General features: G+C 41.6%; 3 protein-coding genes across 3 annotated transcripts; 1 reads left to right on the top strand and 2 right to left on the bottom strand.

The window, feature by feature from the left end:
- The first annotated feature begins 3,070 nt into the window (after nt 1-3,070).
- On the top strand, nt 3,071-3,388 carry LOC4342640 (glycine-rich cell wall structural protein 1). The gene has a single exon (XM_015790396.1). It carries the CDS (start codon nt 3,071-3,073, stop codon nt 3,386-3,388), a length of 318 nt encoding a protein of 105 aa, XP_015645882.1.
- Nucleotides 3,389-5,463: 2,075 nt separating this feature from the next.
- LOC4342639 (serine/threonine protein kinase OSK4) lies at nt 5,464-10,279 on the bottom strand. The gene is made up of 9 exons (XM_015789927.3): nt 10,002-10,279; nt 9,677-9,870; nt 9,184-9,366; nt 8,792-8,923; nt 7,910-8,095; nt 7,712-7,801; nt 7,248-7,352; nt 6,165-6,575; nt 5,464-5,778 (listed from the first exon to the last, which is right to left on the bottom strand). Exons 1-9 carry the CDS (start codon nt 10,222-10,224, stop codon nt 5,659-5,661), a joined length of 1,644 nt encoding a protein of 547 aa, XP_015645413.1. The 5' UTR covers nt 10,225-10,279; the 3' UTR covers nt 5,464-5,658.
- A 3,082-nt stretch (nt 10,280-13,361) lies between these two features.
- LOC4342638 (vesicle-associated membrane protein 721) lies at nt 13,362-17,111 on the bottom strand. The gene is made up of 5 exons (XM_015792223.3): nt 16,698-17,111; nt 15,273-15,414; nt 15,063-15,183; nt 14,897-14,959; nt 13,362-13,796 (listed from the first exon to the last, which is right to left on the bottom strand). Exons 1-5 carry the CDS (start codon nt 16,885-16,887, stop codon nt 13,650-13,652), a joined length of 663 nt encoding a protein of 220 aa, XP_015647709.1. The 5' UTR covers nt 16,888-17,111; the 3' UTR covers nt 13,362-13,649.
- Between the last annotated feature and the right edge of the window lie 732 nt (nt 17,112-17,843).

Here is a 17,843-nt window from a genome sequence, read left to right as displayed (position 1 = left end):
TGTTGGCACAATATCATTTATTGTGCAGCATAGACCCCACGTCCCCACCTGTCAATGAAAAATATCACAAGAATCCTCTATATCATCAATTTTTTAAGAGACCTTTTACCATGTGCAGCTTCTAGCAAAATTTTCCGCTCTCTAAACAGATTACGTTCTCACCTAAACTTTGAGAATATGTGATTATAGAATGAAAAAGTAAATCAGAAATCAGAAACTAAAAAACTTAGCTTTTAAAAAACTCTCACCAACCAATTACTTAGCGGTTACTTATTAGAATCTAGATCTCTTCGGGGAAGCATGAGAGGTATGGTGAAGTCGTGGTGCATGACTCCACCCACCAGGGTTTAAATCCTAGTGCCCACGAATATTACGCACATGTAGGTAGGTTTTCAACGGAACTTTAGTGAGATAAGGAATGCGCCGTTGGTTTCCGTCTCTCAAAGCATATGTTAGGGAATACATTCGCGGGAGTGTGAGTGTAGTGTTACATGTGTAGTGGTGTGTGTTCGTGTGCGTCTGTCGTGTAATCTCAGAAAAAGAGTCTAAGATCTCTTCAAACAAGACCAAAATTTCCATGTACAAATTAAATTAAGAGCTATGGCTACTGCGCCATCGATCGCGTGAATGCCCCAAAAAAACAAAAAAGAAAAAGAGAAAAAGAAAAGTGCAGCCCGTGAGTAAACCTGTACTATGCCTTTTGACCTGGATACCAACGACGGCAGGTGACAACTAATTTCACATGGCTCTTAAATTTGCAGCTACTCCAGACGATCAGACGTTAGAAAATTAAATTTTGGTGTAGATTTCAGTTAGTTTGCTTATATGTATGGTGTAGATTTGCAGTTGGAATTCACATTTAGTTAACGAGATTAGTAAATTTTCACTTTACATGCATGCAATCATCTCAATTTTTTTCTCTCCTGTGATGTTTTTTTATGTTGGTTGTAGATGGAAAATCTAATTAATAACACGCACAGTGGAATTCTCCTTTTGTGTGTGTGTGTTAGTGATTGTATTTGTAGGCCTTCATGCTTGCAATAGAAGTTTAATTGCAACTTGCCAGCAAATCGGCGATGATATTACTAACTAAATTCTCTTGCTGCAGTGAATCATAGATCTAACAGCCAATCTTTTTTATGAGAAAAAAAAAAGAACAGCTAGCATTTTGTGGGGCCGCGCTAGATCAAACCAAGACCAGATGCATATAACACATCTATTGCAGATAGTATTGAAATTAATAGCTGACACGATTTTTCTTTGAAAAAAATAGAATTGCAATCATCCTCCTACCGTCCCCTTTTCACCGTGCGCATGAGGTGTCCACTCATTCACAGGTACGTCACTGTAGGATACAGTATTTTATTCCCAATCCATCCACCAAGTCAATCTCTAATTATATGGATCTAGCCAATACTTTATTTTTAATTCACGTACCTAGTTAGTCCTCAATTATTTAGGCTTGGTCCGTTGCAAAACACGAATATATTACTAGACACTGAAAGAAAAAGAGTTATAATATTTAATTCACAAAAATATACGTACAGTTGTGATGCAAACCAGGTTTTGAAAACCTGTTTCAAAATTTCCTAAATTGCGGGTAATTTACCAACGTGTCCAGAGAGGAAACACCTTTGGCCTGAAAATTCGAATTTGTCTGAATTTAGACACTGTAACTGTTTGAATTCAGTGAAAATACGTTCAAATCTCACAAACAGTATCCTAACCTTTTTGCATTGCGAAAAGAAAAATCCTGATCCAAACAGCAAAAAAGCAAGGCAAAATTTAGAAACAACTTTTGAATTCAGCGAAATTCTGTTCAAATATCATGAGCTGTCCGGATTTTCTTTTGCATTGTGAAATGCAAAACTCTGAATCGAACATGACAAATTTAAGGCGAAATTGGGGAAGCACCAAGTGGTGGAATCCTAGATGCATGCATGACTTCATCCAACATATTTAAATGATGCCCACAAATACTATGCATATATAAGCATATTTTATATATAACAAGATTTTAGTGGGATATCTCATTGGTTTTCGTCTATCTAAACATGTGTTAGCCAGGGGACGTATTTGCGGTGGTGTAATCATTGGTCCTGTTTGGATCCTCCGGGCTATTAAATAGCCCTCCAGAATCTTGCTATTTAAGAGTATTAAACGTAGATTACTGACAAAACTCATTCCATAACCCCTAAGCTATTTTGCGAGACGAATCTAACGAGGTATATTAATCCATGATTTGCTACCGTGATGCTACAGTAATCAGCCGCTAATTATGGATTAATATACATCATTAGATTCGTCTCGCAAAATAGCCTAGGGGTTATGGAATCGGTTTTGTCGGTAATATACGTTTAATAATCCTAAATAGTAAGATTCTTGAGGGCTATTTAATAGCCCGAAGGATCCAAACAAGGCCATTGTGTTGCGTGTGCAGTGACATGTAATCGGGAAAAAAAATTTAAGACTAAAATTTTGAACTAGTAGTATGAAGCTACAGTGCCTTCTTCCTGCAGCTAGCTACTACCTCCGTTCCAAAATAAGTGCAGTCATGGATATCCATGCCCAGCGTTTAACCATCCATCTTATTTCAAAAAATTGTGAAAAATTTGAAAATATTTAGTCACATATAAAGTATCATTCATGTTTTATCATCTAATAGCAATAAAAATACTAATCATAAAAAAATTTTAAATAAGACGAATGGTCAAATGTTGAATGTGAATAGTGTAAAACTGCACTTATTTTGGGACAGAGGGAGTAGATGCAATGGCAGAGATGATCTCGCATTAACTAACTTCCCCCCTCCATGGATCGATCTCATCTACCCCCTCTTCCCCTCCCATTTATTGCAACCCCATGTCGATCGCCATGGCAGCAGCAGCAGCAACGAACCACTTGCTCCCGCCATTAATCGCTTCCTCCAACTCCCCATCGTCTCTCCTCCTCCCCTTTAAACCCCCTCTCCTCTCGCCTCCCGCTCCACCACCATCGATCGATCTCCACCTCGCCGGAGTTGAGAGAGACGACGCTGCAGGGATCGAGATCGAGATCAGAGAGGTTGGCAATGGCGGCGCGCGTGGCGGTTGTCCTCCTGCTACTGTTCGGCCTCGCCGCCGTGGCGGTGACGGCGGCGAGGATCATGCCCGACGACGACTGCGGCGACACGGCGAACGCCGCCGGCGCCGCCGGCGTGGGGGAAGCCAAGACGGCGTTCGGCGGGAGCGACGGCCGCGGGGGGCTCTTCGGCGGGTACACCGGCCCGCTCGGCGGCGGCGCCGCCGGGTTCGGCCCCTTCGGCGGGTTCGGCGCCGGCGGCGGGCCGTTCGGCGGGTTCGGCGGCGGAGTTGGCCTCGGCGGCGGCGGCGGAGGATTCCGGCCGTAAGACGATGACTCGTAGGACGACGTGTGCGCATGCGTATAGTAGTATAGTGCAATTAATGTGATTCCACGTGTATAACGTTGTGGGTTAATTGTGCCACGTCAGATATATGTACTAATGTACGGTGAGATGTATCTACCGTACGCTGGAGTTTGTACGGCTATCGTTGATTAGAGATTTCTCTTGTGTTGCTTAAGTGTTTGTGTGTGTGTTCATTGAGTTGTTTTGTGTTGTAATTTGCTAAACTTTCAAGTGCTTATCTATGATTGACAGAGGTAAGATTCATGTGGCTGACTATTTGGGCCCACCAGTCAGCCAGTGGAAGGGCTGATGGTTGGGCTCAGCCAATTGAATGTTGACACGTAAGCAGATGCAGCCTCCTAAGTCATACCTCCGTGTTCAACTTATATGCAAAATTTGCCACGGGACACGCAAAAAATGTGTAATTGGCTGGAAGACACCACGAAAACGTTATACGGCTGATGGACACTAAAAAAATGTGAAATTTGCTGTAGAACACCGGTCGCATTATTTTATTATTTCCGGTCAAAAGAGGTGAGATATTTTTCTAAGTGTCCAGATTACCCTTCTCTTTCCTTCCTTTTCTCCTACTCTTTCCTTCTTTTCCCCTTCTTGTTGATTTCGCTGGGAACGGCATAGCAACCTCAAAGCAGCAGTGGGGCGAGGTCGGCGCGGCGTGGTGTGGCATCACCAGCGGCCGGGGCGGTCAACGGCATGGGCGACCATGGAGGCGCGGTGTTCGACCAGATCGATAGCGGGCAGGCGACGACACTGCTGGTGCAGCGGGGCGCGGCCGGGAGGCAGCACCAAGCGCAGGCGGGGAGGCTACGATTGGTCCCGGCGTCACCACTGCTACGATGGCCAGTGCCCTCGCTCCCTTCGGTGCGCTTGATGAGTGCCGACGACGGCGGCGGGTTCAGATCGGCGCCGACGAAGAAGGGGTGTGATCTCCCTCTCCGGTGCACCATTTTTCGGGGTCCTTGAGGGGAGATGGAGAGGAGGATGAAGCGAAGATGCTGGTGCAACAGCTTGGCCCGGCTTGGTCCAGATAAGTGGGAACGGCGATAATGTTGCTGCGCGGTGCACAGAGCGCGCTCCAGAGCTCCGGTGGGCACGACAGCGTTCCCGTCGATTGGCTACACGAATCGAGAGGTTGTCAAAGCAAGATTTGATTGGCATGGAGAGAAGATAATAGAACATGAATTAGATAGGAACGGAGACGGCTCGTTGGTGATCGGCAGTGTCCTCCTTCTCAGCGGCTGACAACGAAAGATAGGTGGAGAGGGAGAGCTGGAGCTCTCTTCCTAGGTTCGCTCTGTGTGGAAATGAAGTGGAGTAGATGGCGATGCAGCAGGGACGAGATGAAGACTTGCCTCGGCATTTTGAGGCATTGACACGTCGTGCACACGCGTCGAACTCAGCCGACGCCGATCTCTCTCTCGGTTGTCTCTGGTCGATCTCTCTCACGTCGCGTGCTAGCTCATGTCGCTTGGCCCAACCTCCCCCAAACACGACGAGCTGAGGAGGCTATTCTCCAGGTTCGGCAAGATCGAGAGGGAAAAGAAGATAAGGGCAAAACTATCATTTTACGTTGTTTCTCTCTCATCAATTGACCGAGTATTATATTTTAATGTGTCCAGTGTTCTGCAGCAAATTATCACATTTTTGGAGTGTCTTTGGGCAAATTCACGTCTTTAGGGTGTTCCAGCTAATTACACATTTTTTTTGAGTGTCCTGTAGCAAATTTTACCAACTTATATATACATCATCTGTGCCATAAAAAATCAATATGTGTAGATTCATTATACTAAAATGTGTTAAATTACATATACTGTGCCATAAAAAACTAACATGTCAAGATTCGTTATAGAATGTGTCACGTCCGATCCTAAGTTGTTATTTTGGGACGAAGGGAGTACATCACAGTAATGTATAAAATTTACTGCAAGTACCGTGTATGACATGACTTTAGATGAGATGTTTGATATTTTAACATTTCATAAAGCGGGTTTCGATTATTTAACATAGTAGGCATAGATAAAAGGAGACAATCTAAATTGATAAATCCTGACGGATTTAATTAGTATATATTTGTATAAGTTCATCTCATAGTGTTATATGTATTTTTCTTTAATTTTTCCCTCTCATACATGCTAGCTTTTCCTTTCACTAAAAACAAAAGGAAAAGAGGGATAACCTAATATTTCCTCAGATTATTTCTTCCTTGGAGGAGACTGTTAATTTCTACCGCCTCAGTTAATTGCTCTCAACTTGGAGCTTAACTCTGAGCATATGTTGAGGTATTGAAGCTGTGGGCCAGAAAGCCTCTTCAGATCCATCAGGTAATTCCCTTCCCCTTCTGACTTGTACAGCTACAATAAGCACAAGAGGTAAAATTTTTATCATGGGTAAAAAAAAATTAAAGGAACGGTTAAACACATGTTTTTTTTTGCAAGTATTAAGATTTGGAGGGAGTAATAATTGTCAAGGGGAGAAACACTATCAGTCTCATTGTTTGGCTTATTCGAGGAACAAGCCAAATGATATATTTAAAAATGAAAAATATTTTTTTAATAAAGTTCTTATATACATGTTCTTAACGATATAAATGAAAAGACTAAAAAATAAACTACGATGAAAAACTTTAAAATCACCTCTAAATTTAAAGTTAAATATTTAAACTTTAACTGATAAATATAAATATAAGCGAAAAGATGAGGTTACGAGAGTGTATGAATGATGCGCTTGAGGAGAATACCTGAATTTCAAAGAACACAGCCGCAGACAAGCTCTCGAGGACAGCATCATCGACGGGAGCTCCACCGCCATGGCCAGCCTCACCTCTGCCACTGCCACCACCGGCGGAGGAGGAAGAGGAGGGCGCGTCGTCGGTGGCGGCGAGGTAGCTGCGGATGATGCGGCGGACGCCGGCGGCGCCGGCGAAGCGTGCGCAGAGCAGCTTGCCGTAGCGGCCGCGGTCGTCGTCGTCGTGCGCGTAGACGACGCCGGTCTCGCGCAGCGCCGCCGCGATGGCGCGCATCGCCTCGCGGGGGCACTCGTGGAACTCCACCCCTCCCAGCGCCCATCCGTTGTTGCGTCCGTCGTCTTCTCCGGCGACGGCGACCGGCGGCTCTCCGGCAGCACTGCTGCCAGTTGCTTCTGCTGCTCCCTGTCCAGAGCAAATAGGTGTATGATGGTGTTGAATCAGTTGATCCAATACAGTGTTAGATTTTTTAAAAAAAAGGAAAATCCACTTTGTTTAGTACAAAGAAATTTCTTGATCATTATTGTGCAAATAAAACATTTTTGTCTATAAACATTACTCCAGGTTGATTATACTTATTGTTTTGGATAAGAGTATTGTCAAACTTTAAAAACTTTTAATTATAAATAACATCTAAAATGTTTGTCTTAGAAATGTGGTGACCATATATATAGATTGGTCTTAAAAGTGCTCCAACAAAATCATATATTTATCTATACATATTTTAATAGAAAATAGTGGTCAATGTTGTTTTTTTTGAAGACCGTATACTTTTTAAAACGATAGGTATTATCAGTCTAGATGGATGGAGTACTGAATTAGAAATTATTCAACATTAATTCTAGATTGGTAAAATTGAACATCGTGAATATACTTTTATGTGCTCAAATAAGAATTTTATGGAAAACTTTTACTGTCATACTCAAAAGAAAACAATCCACCAGAGTCATATGTTTGAACTTTGAAGTGCATGTCCAATTGCACATATCCAAGATATTTGTCCTTGGACATGGGAATTTTAGTATTGCCATGAATGAAGATTTATTTTCTGCAGAACTAGTTAGTTTCTATACGTACCGTGGTGTTACTTTGTCCAGCTTCTTGATAGACGTCAATTGTCCAAACATAACGTGTTGGGGCATCGAACTTCTTATTGAGGATCAGGTTGTAGGCGACCGTCGCCTACAAACAAATCCATACATGCATATTTTGAACCACAAGTGAATTGCAATTGCATCGATCCATCTGTATGTATATGTTGCCAACATGTCATGAGTGGCATGTCATTAACCTTTCTATGTACCAATACTCTTATAGTTGTTACTTTCAAAATGTATGATGACGTTGACTTTTCACAAAGTTTGACCATTCATCTTATTCATTTATTTTTGTTATGATTTGTTTTATTATCAAATAAAATACAATCATAACATATAATTTTATATATGCATACTAAATTTGTGAATAAAACGAATGGTTAAACGTTATGCGAAAAGTTAATGGCGTCATATATTTTAAAAATGAGGTAGTACATTACATACCTCGTTTTCGACTCTGTTCTCAAGTGATTCAACCAAGTACCTCCTTTCAAAGCCATGGCCGACTACCTTGTCGACAGTCTCAGCATCAATCTAGCACAAGATATAAACACAATTAATCAAAAAAATGCGTAATCAATTAAAATTAAGCACCCAAATAGCACATAATTAATCAAAAGTAATTAATTAAGCAACACTTGCCCTGGTGATCTGTGTGCGAGCGTTGAGAGGAGGCATTGCGAGGTAGCGAGGGATGGAGTGCTGCAGCCAACGGTGCGTCCTGACCTCGGTGATGGTGAGGCGCTTGTCAGGTCTCACGATCAGCATGCTGGAGATGAGATCCCTCGCGTCGTCAGGCACGTACGGTGGGATACTGAACTCTCCTCTCTGCAACGCAATACGAAGAGAGGAAGAAGAAAAAAACAGATCAGCTGTTTCTCAATCTCATTGGGATTTTCAGTTTTGACCACTGATAACTTCTTCTTCCATTTGCTTGTCTACAGTTGTTCAGCAGCTGAATAATATATTTTTTTGTCATATGTTTTACAGTTGGAATTTTATACCTTCTTTTATTTGCTGGTCTAGAGTAATTCAGCTGAATAATATATTTTTTTCAGATGTTTTACAATTCACAGTTTATAACTTCTTATTATACCGTATTTGTTGGCCGGTCTACAGTCATTCGGTCGAATAATTTATTGTCAGCTGTTTTACAATTGACATTTTAGTATCCATGATGTTGAACTTCTAATTCAGATTTTTTTTTAGATAAGGGTATTTTTTTACCCGGCCTCTATATCCAACCGGATATATACGGCCATTGAAATAGGGAACTTAGCCCCGAAAACAACCCAATCTGAAATTCGCTCCATAGAAGATTTGAACTCAGGACCTTGGGGTACTACTCAGGTCACTGTAACTACTAGGCTATATACTACAAGATTTGAACTCAGGAACTTCTAATTCAGATAACTTCATATACGTTGTTTATGTTTATATCAAAGTCATTCTTTTTGTTAATATTAACACGGTTAATTAGATATTGTAACTATTGTGATTAGAATTCGAAGAGTAATTTCCTACCTTGATGATCCTGTGCAGCTCTGATACATCGGCGCTGTCAAAGGGCAAGCGTCCACAGAAGAGGATGTAAAGGATTACTCCACAGCTCCAAACATCCACAGGTGGACCAACATATTTTCTACCCGCGAGTAGCTACAATACAAATTACAATAAGCAACATAAACATCTCACATATGAATTTCAATACATTCCCCAAGTTACTATATGATCGACGACGACATGTAACTCCTTTTTTTTAACACTTAAATTTCTTCTAATTACTAGGCGTATTGACATTGAACTATGTATTCTCTCCGGTCCGTTCCAAAATATAAGCATTTCCGTCTATGTATTTTGGAATGGTTAGGAATATTTCATATGAGAAAAAGAATATTTGTGAATTTGTGGCTGACCTCGGGAGCGGCATATTCTCGGCTTCCGCATGACGCGCTGAGCACCTTGTTGTGCCTGAAGAACTTGCTGAAACCGAAGTCGACGATCTTGACGTTCATCTCTGAATCCATCAGGATGTTCTCCAGTTTCAGGTCACGGTGGACGACCATGTTGTGGTGGCAGTATTCGGCGCCTGATATAATCTGCCTCCATCGAATTGACCAATTAAAAAAAATGCATTCGTTGTTGCATCATCAAATTAACAACATTTCATTAAAATGTTTATGTCGTCTGACTTTCTTTCTCCTCTTTCTCAGAGTAAAATTTTTCAAAGTTTGGAACATGGAAATCGGCGTTCATCAAACCATAAAAAAATCTCGTAGACTAACACAAATCATTGTCGAAATTTCAGTTCAAAATGGGGAGCAATAAATCGGTGCAAAAATGCAGAGTTCTTCTTCTTTTTTGTTAACTCTGAACTTGTGAAGAGCTGAAGAAAGCAGGGTTTTCAACCTGCTGGAAGATCCTGCGAGCGTCATCCTCGCGGAGGCGGCCGAGCTGGGTGACGTAATCGTAGAGCTGCCCCTGCGTCGCGAGCTCCATCACGATGTACACGTGGCCGCCGCCGTCGCCGCCGGCGATCGCCTCGTGGAACCGCACGATGTGCGGGTGGTTCAGCAGCCTCATCACCGCGATCTCCCTCTCCACTGCCGCCGCCGCCGCCGATCGAAAATTCAGGAGAGAAAGAAAATCAAGAATTCAAGATGAGAGACGGATCGCTCGAGCTCGACGATCGGAGAGGAAGAAGAAGAAGAAGACGAAGGCGGTGGCTGCTTGCCTTTGCGGATGGGGATGCCGCTGGCGAGAAGTCCGGCGAGGTTGAGGATCTTGACGGCGACGCTGAGGCCGGTGCGGCGGTGGCGAGCCTCCCACACCTGCGCGAAGCTACCGCGCCCCCGCACCCGCACCAGCTCGTACCGCTCGAGCAGCTCCCGGTGCTGCTGCGTCGCCGCCGCCGCCGCCGCCGCCGCCGCCGACGCCGCGCCGCCGCCGCCCTGCATCCTCGATCGCCTCACTGAGCGTGTGTGTGTGTCAAGTAGTAGTAGTAATTAGTATGTGAAACTATGGGTAGCTTAAGCTACTAGTACTAGGATTATGGATGTATTAGTAAAGCTAATTAGGTAGTGATTATTGCGAGATTAAGAACGAGATTATATGCAAAGTAGTACTCCCTCCGTCTCATAAAAAATAAATCTACAACTAGATGTAACATATTCTAGTACGATGAATCTGTACATATATATCTAGATTCGTAATATTAGGATGTGTCATACCCGGTATTAGGTTGGTTTTTTATGGGACGGATGGAGTACGTAGCATCACTATGTGGCGTCTACATTATGTGCATTGGAATCACCGGAGGAAGAATCAATTCTAAGACGGTGAAATCAACAAGGTAATAAGGTAATTAAAATTGAAATTAAACTTGCCAGTGAAAGCAACACACTAAGCTGGGGGACAAGGGGGTGCATATAGCCAGACAGGCAAATAAACATCTTTCGATGTCATAGAACCAAATGGTTTTCTCAAATATGTCGACAGTATTGTGAGACAGGTTTTACCTTATTCGTCGATGTCATTTACGCCGGCCTAAATTTAACTCGGTAATTTGTTGCAAGCCAGCCAATCTTAATATTTTTTAAAGAAAATATATACAGCAATTTGGCTGTGCTTCTTTGGTTTCTCATGGGTGATGTTGGCTAGCTAGCTTGATAGCCCCATGTATGCTGCTTTGCTTTCTCATGGCTGACGTTAGCTAGCTTGTCCAGCTTCAAGTACTTGGAACTTTCAAACTTTCAGTTCAGTTTCAGCTTAGTTTTTTTTCTCTTTTTTTTTTGCGGGTACCACATGTATATACTTTGCATCTGCATCACAATATATTGCACTTTCATATATTCACATAGTTACACATGTGCAACCATATATGGCCGGGCCGGGGTATCATCGATTGTTGAAATTGACATTTTAGGGCTCCTTCGGAACAAAGGATCACCAGAGGATTTCGATCCTATGGAAAATTCTTCCTATATGGTTACCTGAATCAAAGGAATAGCTATCAAAAAATCTTATGAATTTTCTTTGGATTAGCTCAAAACATAGGAATTTTAAAGGAATTCTAACATGAGTTCCAACCTCTTAAAAAAAATCTTGGTGTCTATCTATCTTATATAATTCCTGTATTTTTTCCTATGCTACATCCAAACGGCCATTCTTGCAGTTTTCTTGTGTTTTTTCAATTCATGGAATTTGAGGTGTTAGAGCACTTCAATCCAATATTATTTCCTTCCCTAGTGTATTGAGAATCATGCGTTCATTTCCACCTGGAACTGTTATAGTACTGCAAGGATCATCATATTTATGTCAAAAAAATACGAATATATTGGTTTTTTTTAACGAAAGGCAAAGCTTACCTATTCATTGAATATAGAGGGTAAATTTAGAGCTAACGAAAAAATATTTACAGCATCACGGTTGGGGTCTACGGTAACATCTCTGCTAGGCGTTTGGCTCCCGCCATAGCCCAAGATTTTGCCTCTTCCTTAATCTTCGAGATTAGGGCCACCATGGTTAGTTCCTTGTTTCGGAAAATTCGTTGGTTTCGCTCCTTTCAAATTTCCCAAGAGATTAGAAGGATTAGGAATCGAGTCCCATGCTTGGGTGCACCTTGACGTGTTGCAAGCGATTCCCACCAGTAGTGTACCGTGGTTGATTGCGCCCAGTTTATCGGCTTGATGGGTTCACAGGCAACCCAGGTAGCAATTGCATCCTAGATTTTCCTTGAATATATTGGTATAATTTGTATGCACTAAGCTTATTTTAAATTTCGCTTATTATTGGCAAAACTCTACAGTGTTTACCATTTCGGAATCACAGTTAGCTAGCTGAGTTTGAGAGAGGGGAGATAGAGAAGATTAGGGAGATACGCAAAACGAAGTAAACCATTAGTGTATAATTAATTGAGTATTAACTATTTTAAATTTCAAAAATGGACTAATATGATTTTTTAAAGCAATTTTTCTATAGAAAATTTTAAAAAAACGTACCGTTTAATAGTTTGGGAAGCGTGCGCGTGGAAAACGAGTTAGAGTCTCCCCAATCTCTCCCCAATGTCCTTTGAAAGAACGCCGCCAGTATTCCTTGCTCCTTAATACTGCTCCCTATAACTAGGATACCTTCGCAGCCAAAATAGCATCTACACACTAGAGAGTCACAATCCCTGGGGTTAAGTGCTTGACCATTTTCAAAACGTACAGTCAGCACTCAGCATCTAAATAATTGGACAGCTAGTAAGCAGCACCGACCTTTTGCAGCTGGAGCTTGCGAAGAAATAGAATGTGATCCTACCACTGAATCGTGGAAAGCAGTAGCAAAAGAGCAAATCCGAGTCACAAGGAGGGTTTTAGATGCTAGTGTTGGCATATACTGGTAGAAAGGTTAAATTAAAGGTTGCCATCTCTCTAAACTTGGACGGCAGCTGCAAGGGGAAGAGAATGACATGAAGAAAGGTAATGCAACGCAGAGTTTACGATTCCTGATCAATTTCGTGAAACGGCTAGAGAAGTACCCTCTCCGCAAAAAAAAAAAAAACAAAACAAAACAAAAACAAACAAACAAACCAACCTAGGACAAGAACATCAAATCTCGTTTTATGTAGAGTACGTTGGTTTGGTTTTTTATGAAATGGAAGGAGTAGTCTAACGGAAGGAGTAGTCTGTTTTCCTATGTTTACACTTCGAAAAACGTAAAGGTTACGCCCTTTGCAACGTCAGTGTCACTAACTCACCATAGCGTACGCGTGTTGCCATATTAGCTTAATGTGATCAAAGGCATCTCTTGTTCTCTACTGGTGTCGTCTAATGGAAATCCTGTAAACCAGGGGCAAATTCACAAAACCAGCCACGAATTCTAGATGCAAAAGAACTGCCTGGCCTTAAAATAAGTTAGACAAATCAAGAAAGTGGTCCATCTTCAGGAGCAATTTCCTTGATGGACCTGCAACCAGAACTACCATCGATCTTCAAGGTCATCGAGTAATAATCTCTCCAAAATCAAAATTATTTATGAAGATCACAGGTTTGAAAATGCAAGTTGTTCCTTCTTACTAAGATTTAGCTGTGGAGTAAGAGAAGATATAAAGTGGGGGAACAAACGTAGTAACACCTACTACTCATATAGCAGAGCGAAAAGAGGGTAGCATACAGGCTATACATGAATAGCGTCCAAAAATACACGGGACTCCGACCCATAAACCCAGTCACTATCCGACACCAATCAAGCGCGACATCAGGGACACTCGAACACCCAAGAATCGGGGCAGGACTCATGACTAACAGAACAAAAAAAAACATATGGTCTTTTTTTTCGCCAGGAATAGGCGGTATTATGGGGGGCAAGGTGAATGTGGAGGACTGGGAAGCCAACACCCTCACTTGCACTTGAAGCCATGGCACACGGACAGGATGATGATGAGGATGAGCGCGATGATGATGCCCAGGACGATCAGCTTGATCTTCATGTTTTGTAACCACATCTTTCGCCGCACCTTTGTACCCTGCTGTCTGAAATCTTGTGCCTGCAACCCATAGTTTTGATTTAAGAACGAAGAAAGCTATGTGCATTTCCAAAATGCCAAGACAGAATAAAGTGCATAATCCATAAGTGCCACCATTCATTGGTTTTCTTTAACAGTATCATCCAAAGCATCTATATTGTGTCTCACACTGTTTAATCCAGTTAATTTCAACAGCTGCTACTTCCCATCGCTCATAGGAGCTAAATAAGCAAAGCTCAGATAGTTGCATATCATTACAAGCATCTCCAACCACTACAAGCATCTCATTGTGCATCAAATTATTCAGCTTGAACAGTATAATAGATGGTAAGAAGGAATCTATATGCTTGTTGTAGCATAGTAATAATGTATTATACATCAAAAGTTGCTGAGTTAATTAATGAGTTAAAATAGTTCATAATTTCCTTCTGCCTAGCCGGGTGCACATCAGTTATAACAGCAGATGGTGTGGAGGATTACTACATGTCAGTCGCAGCACAGTAATAATGCTATACCATATCAACAGTAAGCCAGATCACCTTTGGAACCATAATGCGGTACTTCTACATATGTACACCAGCATCGACATGGAAGCTTTCTAGTCAGCTCAAAACAGAAATACATAGGCTAAAACAGACCACGAGATATCTTGTTCTTTAGGGCAATCTTGTATCTTGGCATATATGTTCCAAAAATTCTGAAAAATTATTCTAGAGATGATAACATTTCAACTACCATAGAAGTCCAGTAATATTGATGTTTCAATTAATGAAACCATCCCTTCCCTACTAACAATGATGCTTCAACTAACAAAGCCATCAAAATTCTAGTAACAATGCTTTGGATGCATTGAGTAAAAGAGACTAGATTTGTCCTACTTAAATCTTATTCAGAATGTTTTTATTATAATGCACTAAATTCTAGAACATACCATTACCATACTCCATACTCTCATGCGATCTACACTAACATGTATCAGTAATTTCTCCATAGCAATCCATTGTATAAAGATTCCTGAGTTCTATAAGATGATTTGCAGTTCTAAATTCTCTGTGTTACACAACAGTAACTTCAAAGATAAAGAAACTAGTACAGCACATCATGAAGGAAAACGTTAATACCTGAGATCTCAGGTTTTCAGTCTTGTCGACAAGCAGTTCAATCTTCTCACCACGGTCAAGAACCTGAATTTCATAATTGTAATATAGAATCAGCAACAACCTTTGAAGAGCATCATGGTTTTTAAAGAACATAATGTGCAGACCATTGGATGATTTAAGAATGAACCTTCTCAATGTTTTCCATCATAACTCCTTTGACCTCTGAGACTTGTGCTTTGACCTTTGCAAGCTTGCTGATTTCCTCAGGGTGGTCCACACAATACTGCATGTGCTCCTTAAGTTTTGATCTTTAAATAGTAGAGACAAACAAATATCAGTCAAAAGAAAGAAAGCCCACACCATGCTCGAATATCACATAAAAGCAAAATGAACATACCCGAATTCTCGGTTGAGGCTGTTTGCTGCAGCAGTAGCTGCTTTCCCACCACCATATCTTTTGGTGAAATCTTCCTTGACTCTGTCAAGGAAAGCAATGGGGATTTGTCGCCCAACTGATTCAACAGCAACTACACAGTATGCTGCACAAAGGGGGGGAAATGGAAATGATAATTAATCTCAATGCACATCATGAGTTTGTGTTAGAAAGTGAAAACATCAAAGTACCAAAAGATCAAAATAATGAAAATAGTTGTTTTAGGGTGACCAAGCAATTTAGAATGGTTCCAAAAAATAGATGACGCAAGTTTGCAAACCAATTTAGACTGTTTAAATTGTGTAACATATTCAATTTACCATAAAAGGGTGGGTGCTACCTTAACAGTTTGCCTGTGGGGGAAAAAAAAACTTTCTAACCACCCATCTTCCTGCTTTTTTTGTTATCCTTCATAACCTTCCACTAATTACTCAATCATGCACGCCACAGCCTAATACAAGATAACAGTTATGAATCTTCCCTTGACTACGTAATGTTAGCCCCACATCCAATTCCTCTTGCACTATGAAACCATGTCTTGCCTTAATTGTTTATTTGTTCAAAAACAATGCAAACAATTGGATTGGGAACTTGCATCCTACCTAAAACTAAACAGCATTTATTCCATAATAATATACTGCAACCTATTCAATGAAGTACCAAATGAAATTTGAAGTAGCCTTTTGATGTCATTTTCACATTACCATAATAATGGAAATATGGTCACCCAGTTTGAACATAAGAAAAGGCAAAATATGCTAGACTGCCCCGATACAATACTTGTGCCCGCAAGAATGACACAATTTTAATGCCTCTTCTGATCATCACAAAGTAGAATATGAAAGATAAGTATCACACCATTTTGATTTGATAAGTTAGTTAGATATGTCCATGAATCGTCCAGAAATGCAAAATCGAAAAACGCACCAATCACCTAATCCCTGAATCCCCAGTATGCCGATGCGGTTAGAGCCTAAAAAATATTTGATATAGTCAAATAACACATTCAAAACGCAAACACGTCTATAAATTTCCTGATTCTAGCATGCAATCACACATGGAAACACCCGAGCCTCCTCTAAATATAGCCAATTCCCAACACCTAGCCTCCCTCTCTAGCATTCGTCAACTCAAACCGAAGCACAAGCAGCACACGCTAGATAGCACTAGCACGCCCCGCAAGTCAGCTCGGAGTCCAAGCGGATCCAACCACTCGAGGCCCCAGGCCTACCGAAACAGATCGAACAAACCCCGCGAGATCTACACGCATGGAGAACCCCAAATCGAGCACGCAACGTTGCGGATCCGAGGCAGATCGGCGTCCGCGCGGCCTCGCCGAGGAGGGAGACCGATCGATCATTGGATCGAGGAGGAGGAGGAGGAACTCACTGAATCCGTCCTCGACGAGGTAGTTGAAGGTGTGGCCGTCGCAGTTGTAGGTGAACTTGTTGTTGCTCGCGGGGAGCTTCTGGAGGCACTGCGCCGCGATGGTGGTGAAGTTGCCGGTGAACTCCGTGTACTCGGCGAGCACCACCGTGCCCCTCGCCACGAACGCGTAGATCAGCGACTGCTGCCCCATCGCTGGCGGTCACCTCCCCCGCTTTCCTCCCTCGCGCTCTCCGCCGCCGCCGCAACCTCCCTCGCTGGTGAATCCGACGGCGCCGACGAGGATGAGGTCGTCGGCGGTGAGGTGGTTGGGGGGGGGGGGTGGAGGAGAAGGGAAAAGGGGATGAGGATGGTGAGCGAGCGAAGGTGGGCGTGGAAAAAGGGGAGAAAGAAATCGAATTCGAGGTGGGGTTTTGCACTTTGGTCCTTGGGAGGGGGTATATTTATGTACTGTATAACTGTTGCTTTGACTGGTGTCCCTAATCTTTGACGACAAATCAGGGCTATTTGATTTGAAGAAAAAAACATATAAATTTTGAAGGATTTCTAGTTTTATAGAAACTTTTTTATGAATGTCTTTTGAAACAAAGGATTGGGTCATTTTATATCCTTTGAAATTCCTATGGAATGGAAAATTCTATAGAGATTTTGGAGAAAAATTAGCAAGAGCTTCAATCTTTTGAAAATCTTCCTTTGAGTATAACTCTCTCATACGATTCTTATATTTTTTTTCATGCGGTCCAATCAAACGTTTTTCATGTGTTCTGTAATTCTTTGTTTACACTTGCATTTCTATCATAATCCTAATTTTCCCTATTTTTTGTTTTTTTATTCCTACGAATCAAGGGGCTCTTGAAGTTTTAGCATATTGGAACATTTCAATGCTGCTTAGGGTCTGATTTTTAATCTCCAACTTAATTTAGATTTTCAGGGGCACATAAAATAAGATAAACCATTAGCACATAAATCATTAGTGTTAATTATTACAAACCTTAAATAATGGGTTTATTTGAATTTTAAAGAAACTTTATATAAAAAGCTTTTGTAAAAAATACGTCATTTAACCATTTGAAAAATGTGCTAACAAAAAATAAGGATGGAGTTGACAAAAAGAACAAGGCATAAGGTAATGCTCTTTTTAATTATGCA

This window comes from Oryza sativa, chromosome 7, assembly GCF_034140825.1.
Source record: "Oryza sativa Japonica Group chromosome 7, ASM3414082v1".
NCBI classification, from domain to species: Eukaryota; Viridiplantae; Streptophyta; class Magnoliopsida; order Poales; family Poaceae; genus Oryza; species Oryza sativa.
This window is presented reverse-complemented; position numbering and strand designations above follow the sequence as displayed.

Coding starts and splice junctions, on each gene's coding strand:
- LOC4342640 (XM_015790396.1), top strand. CDS start 3,071: ATGGCGGCGCGCGTGGCGGTTGTCCTCCTGCTACTGTTCGGCCTCGCC.
- LOC4342639 (XM_015789927.3), bottom strand. CDS start 10,224: ATGCAGGGCGGCGGCGGCGCGGCGTCGGCGGCGGCGGCGGCGGCGGCG. Junction 6,576..7,247: donor CTGGACAAAGTAACACCACG/GTACGTATAGAA, acceptor TGCTCTGGACAG/GGAGCAGCAGAAGCAACTGG. Junction 5,779..6,164: donor CTGTGTTCTTTGAAATTCAG/GTATTCTCCTCA, acceptor TGCTTATTGTAG/CTGTACAAGTCAGAAGGGGA.
- LOC4342638 (XM_015792223.3), bottom strand. CDS start 16,887: ATGGGGCAGCAGTCGCTGATCTACGCGTTCGTGGCGAGGGGCACGGTG. Junction 14,960..15,062: donor TGATGGAAAACATTGAGAAG/GTTCATTCTTAA, acceptor TATGAAATTCAG/GTTCTTGACCGTGGTGAGAA. Junction 13,797..14,896: donor CTGAAAACCTGAGATCTCAG/GTATTAACGTTT, acceptor TATGGGTTGCAG/GCACAAGATTTCAGACAGCA.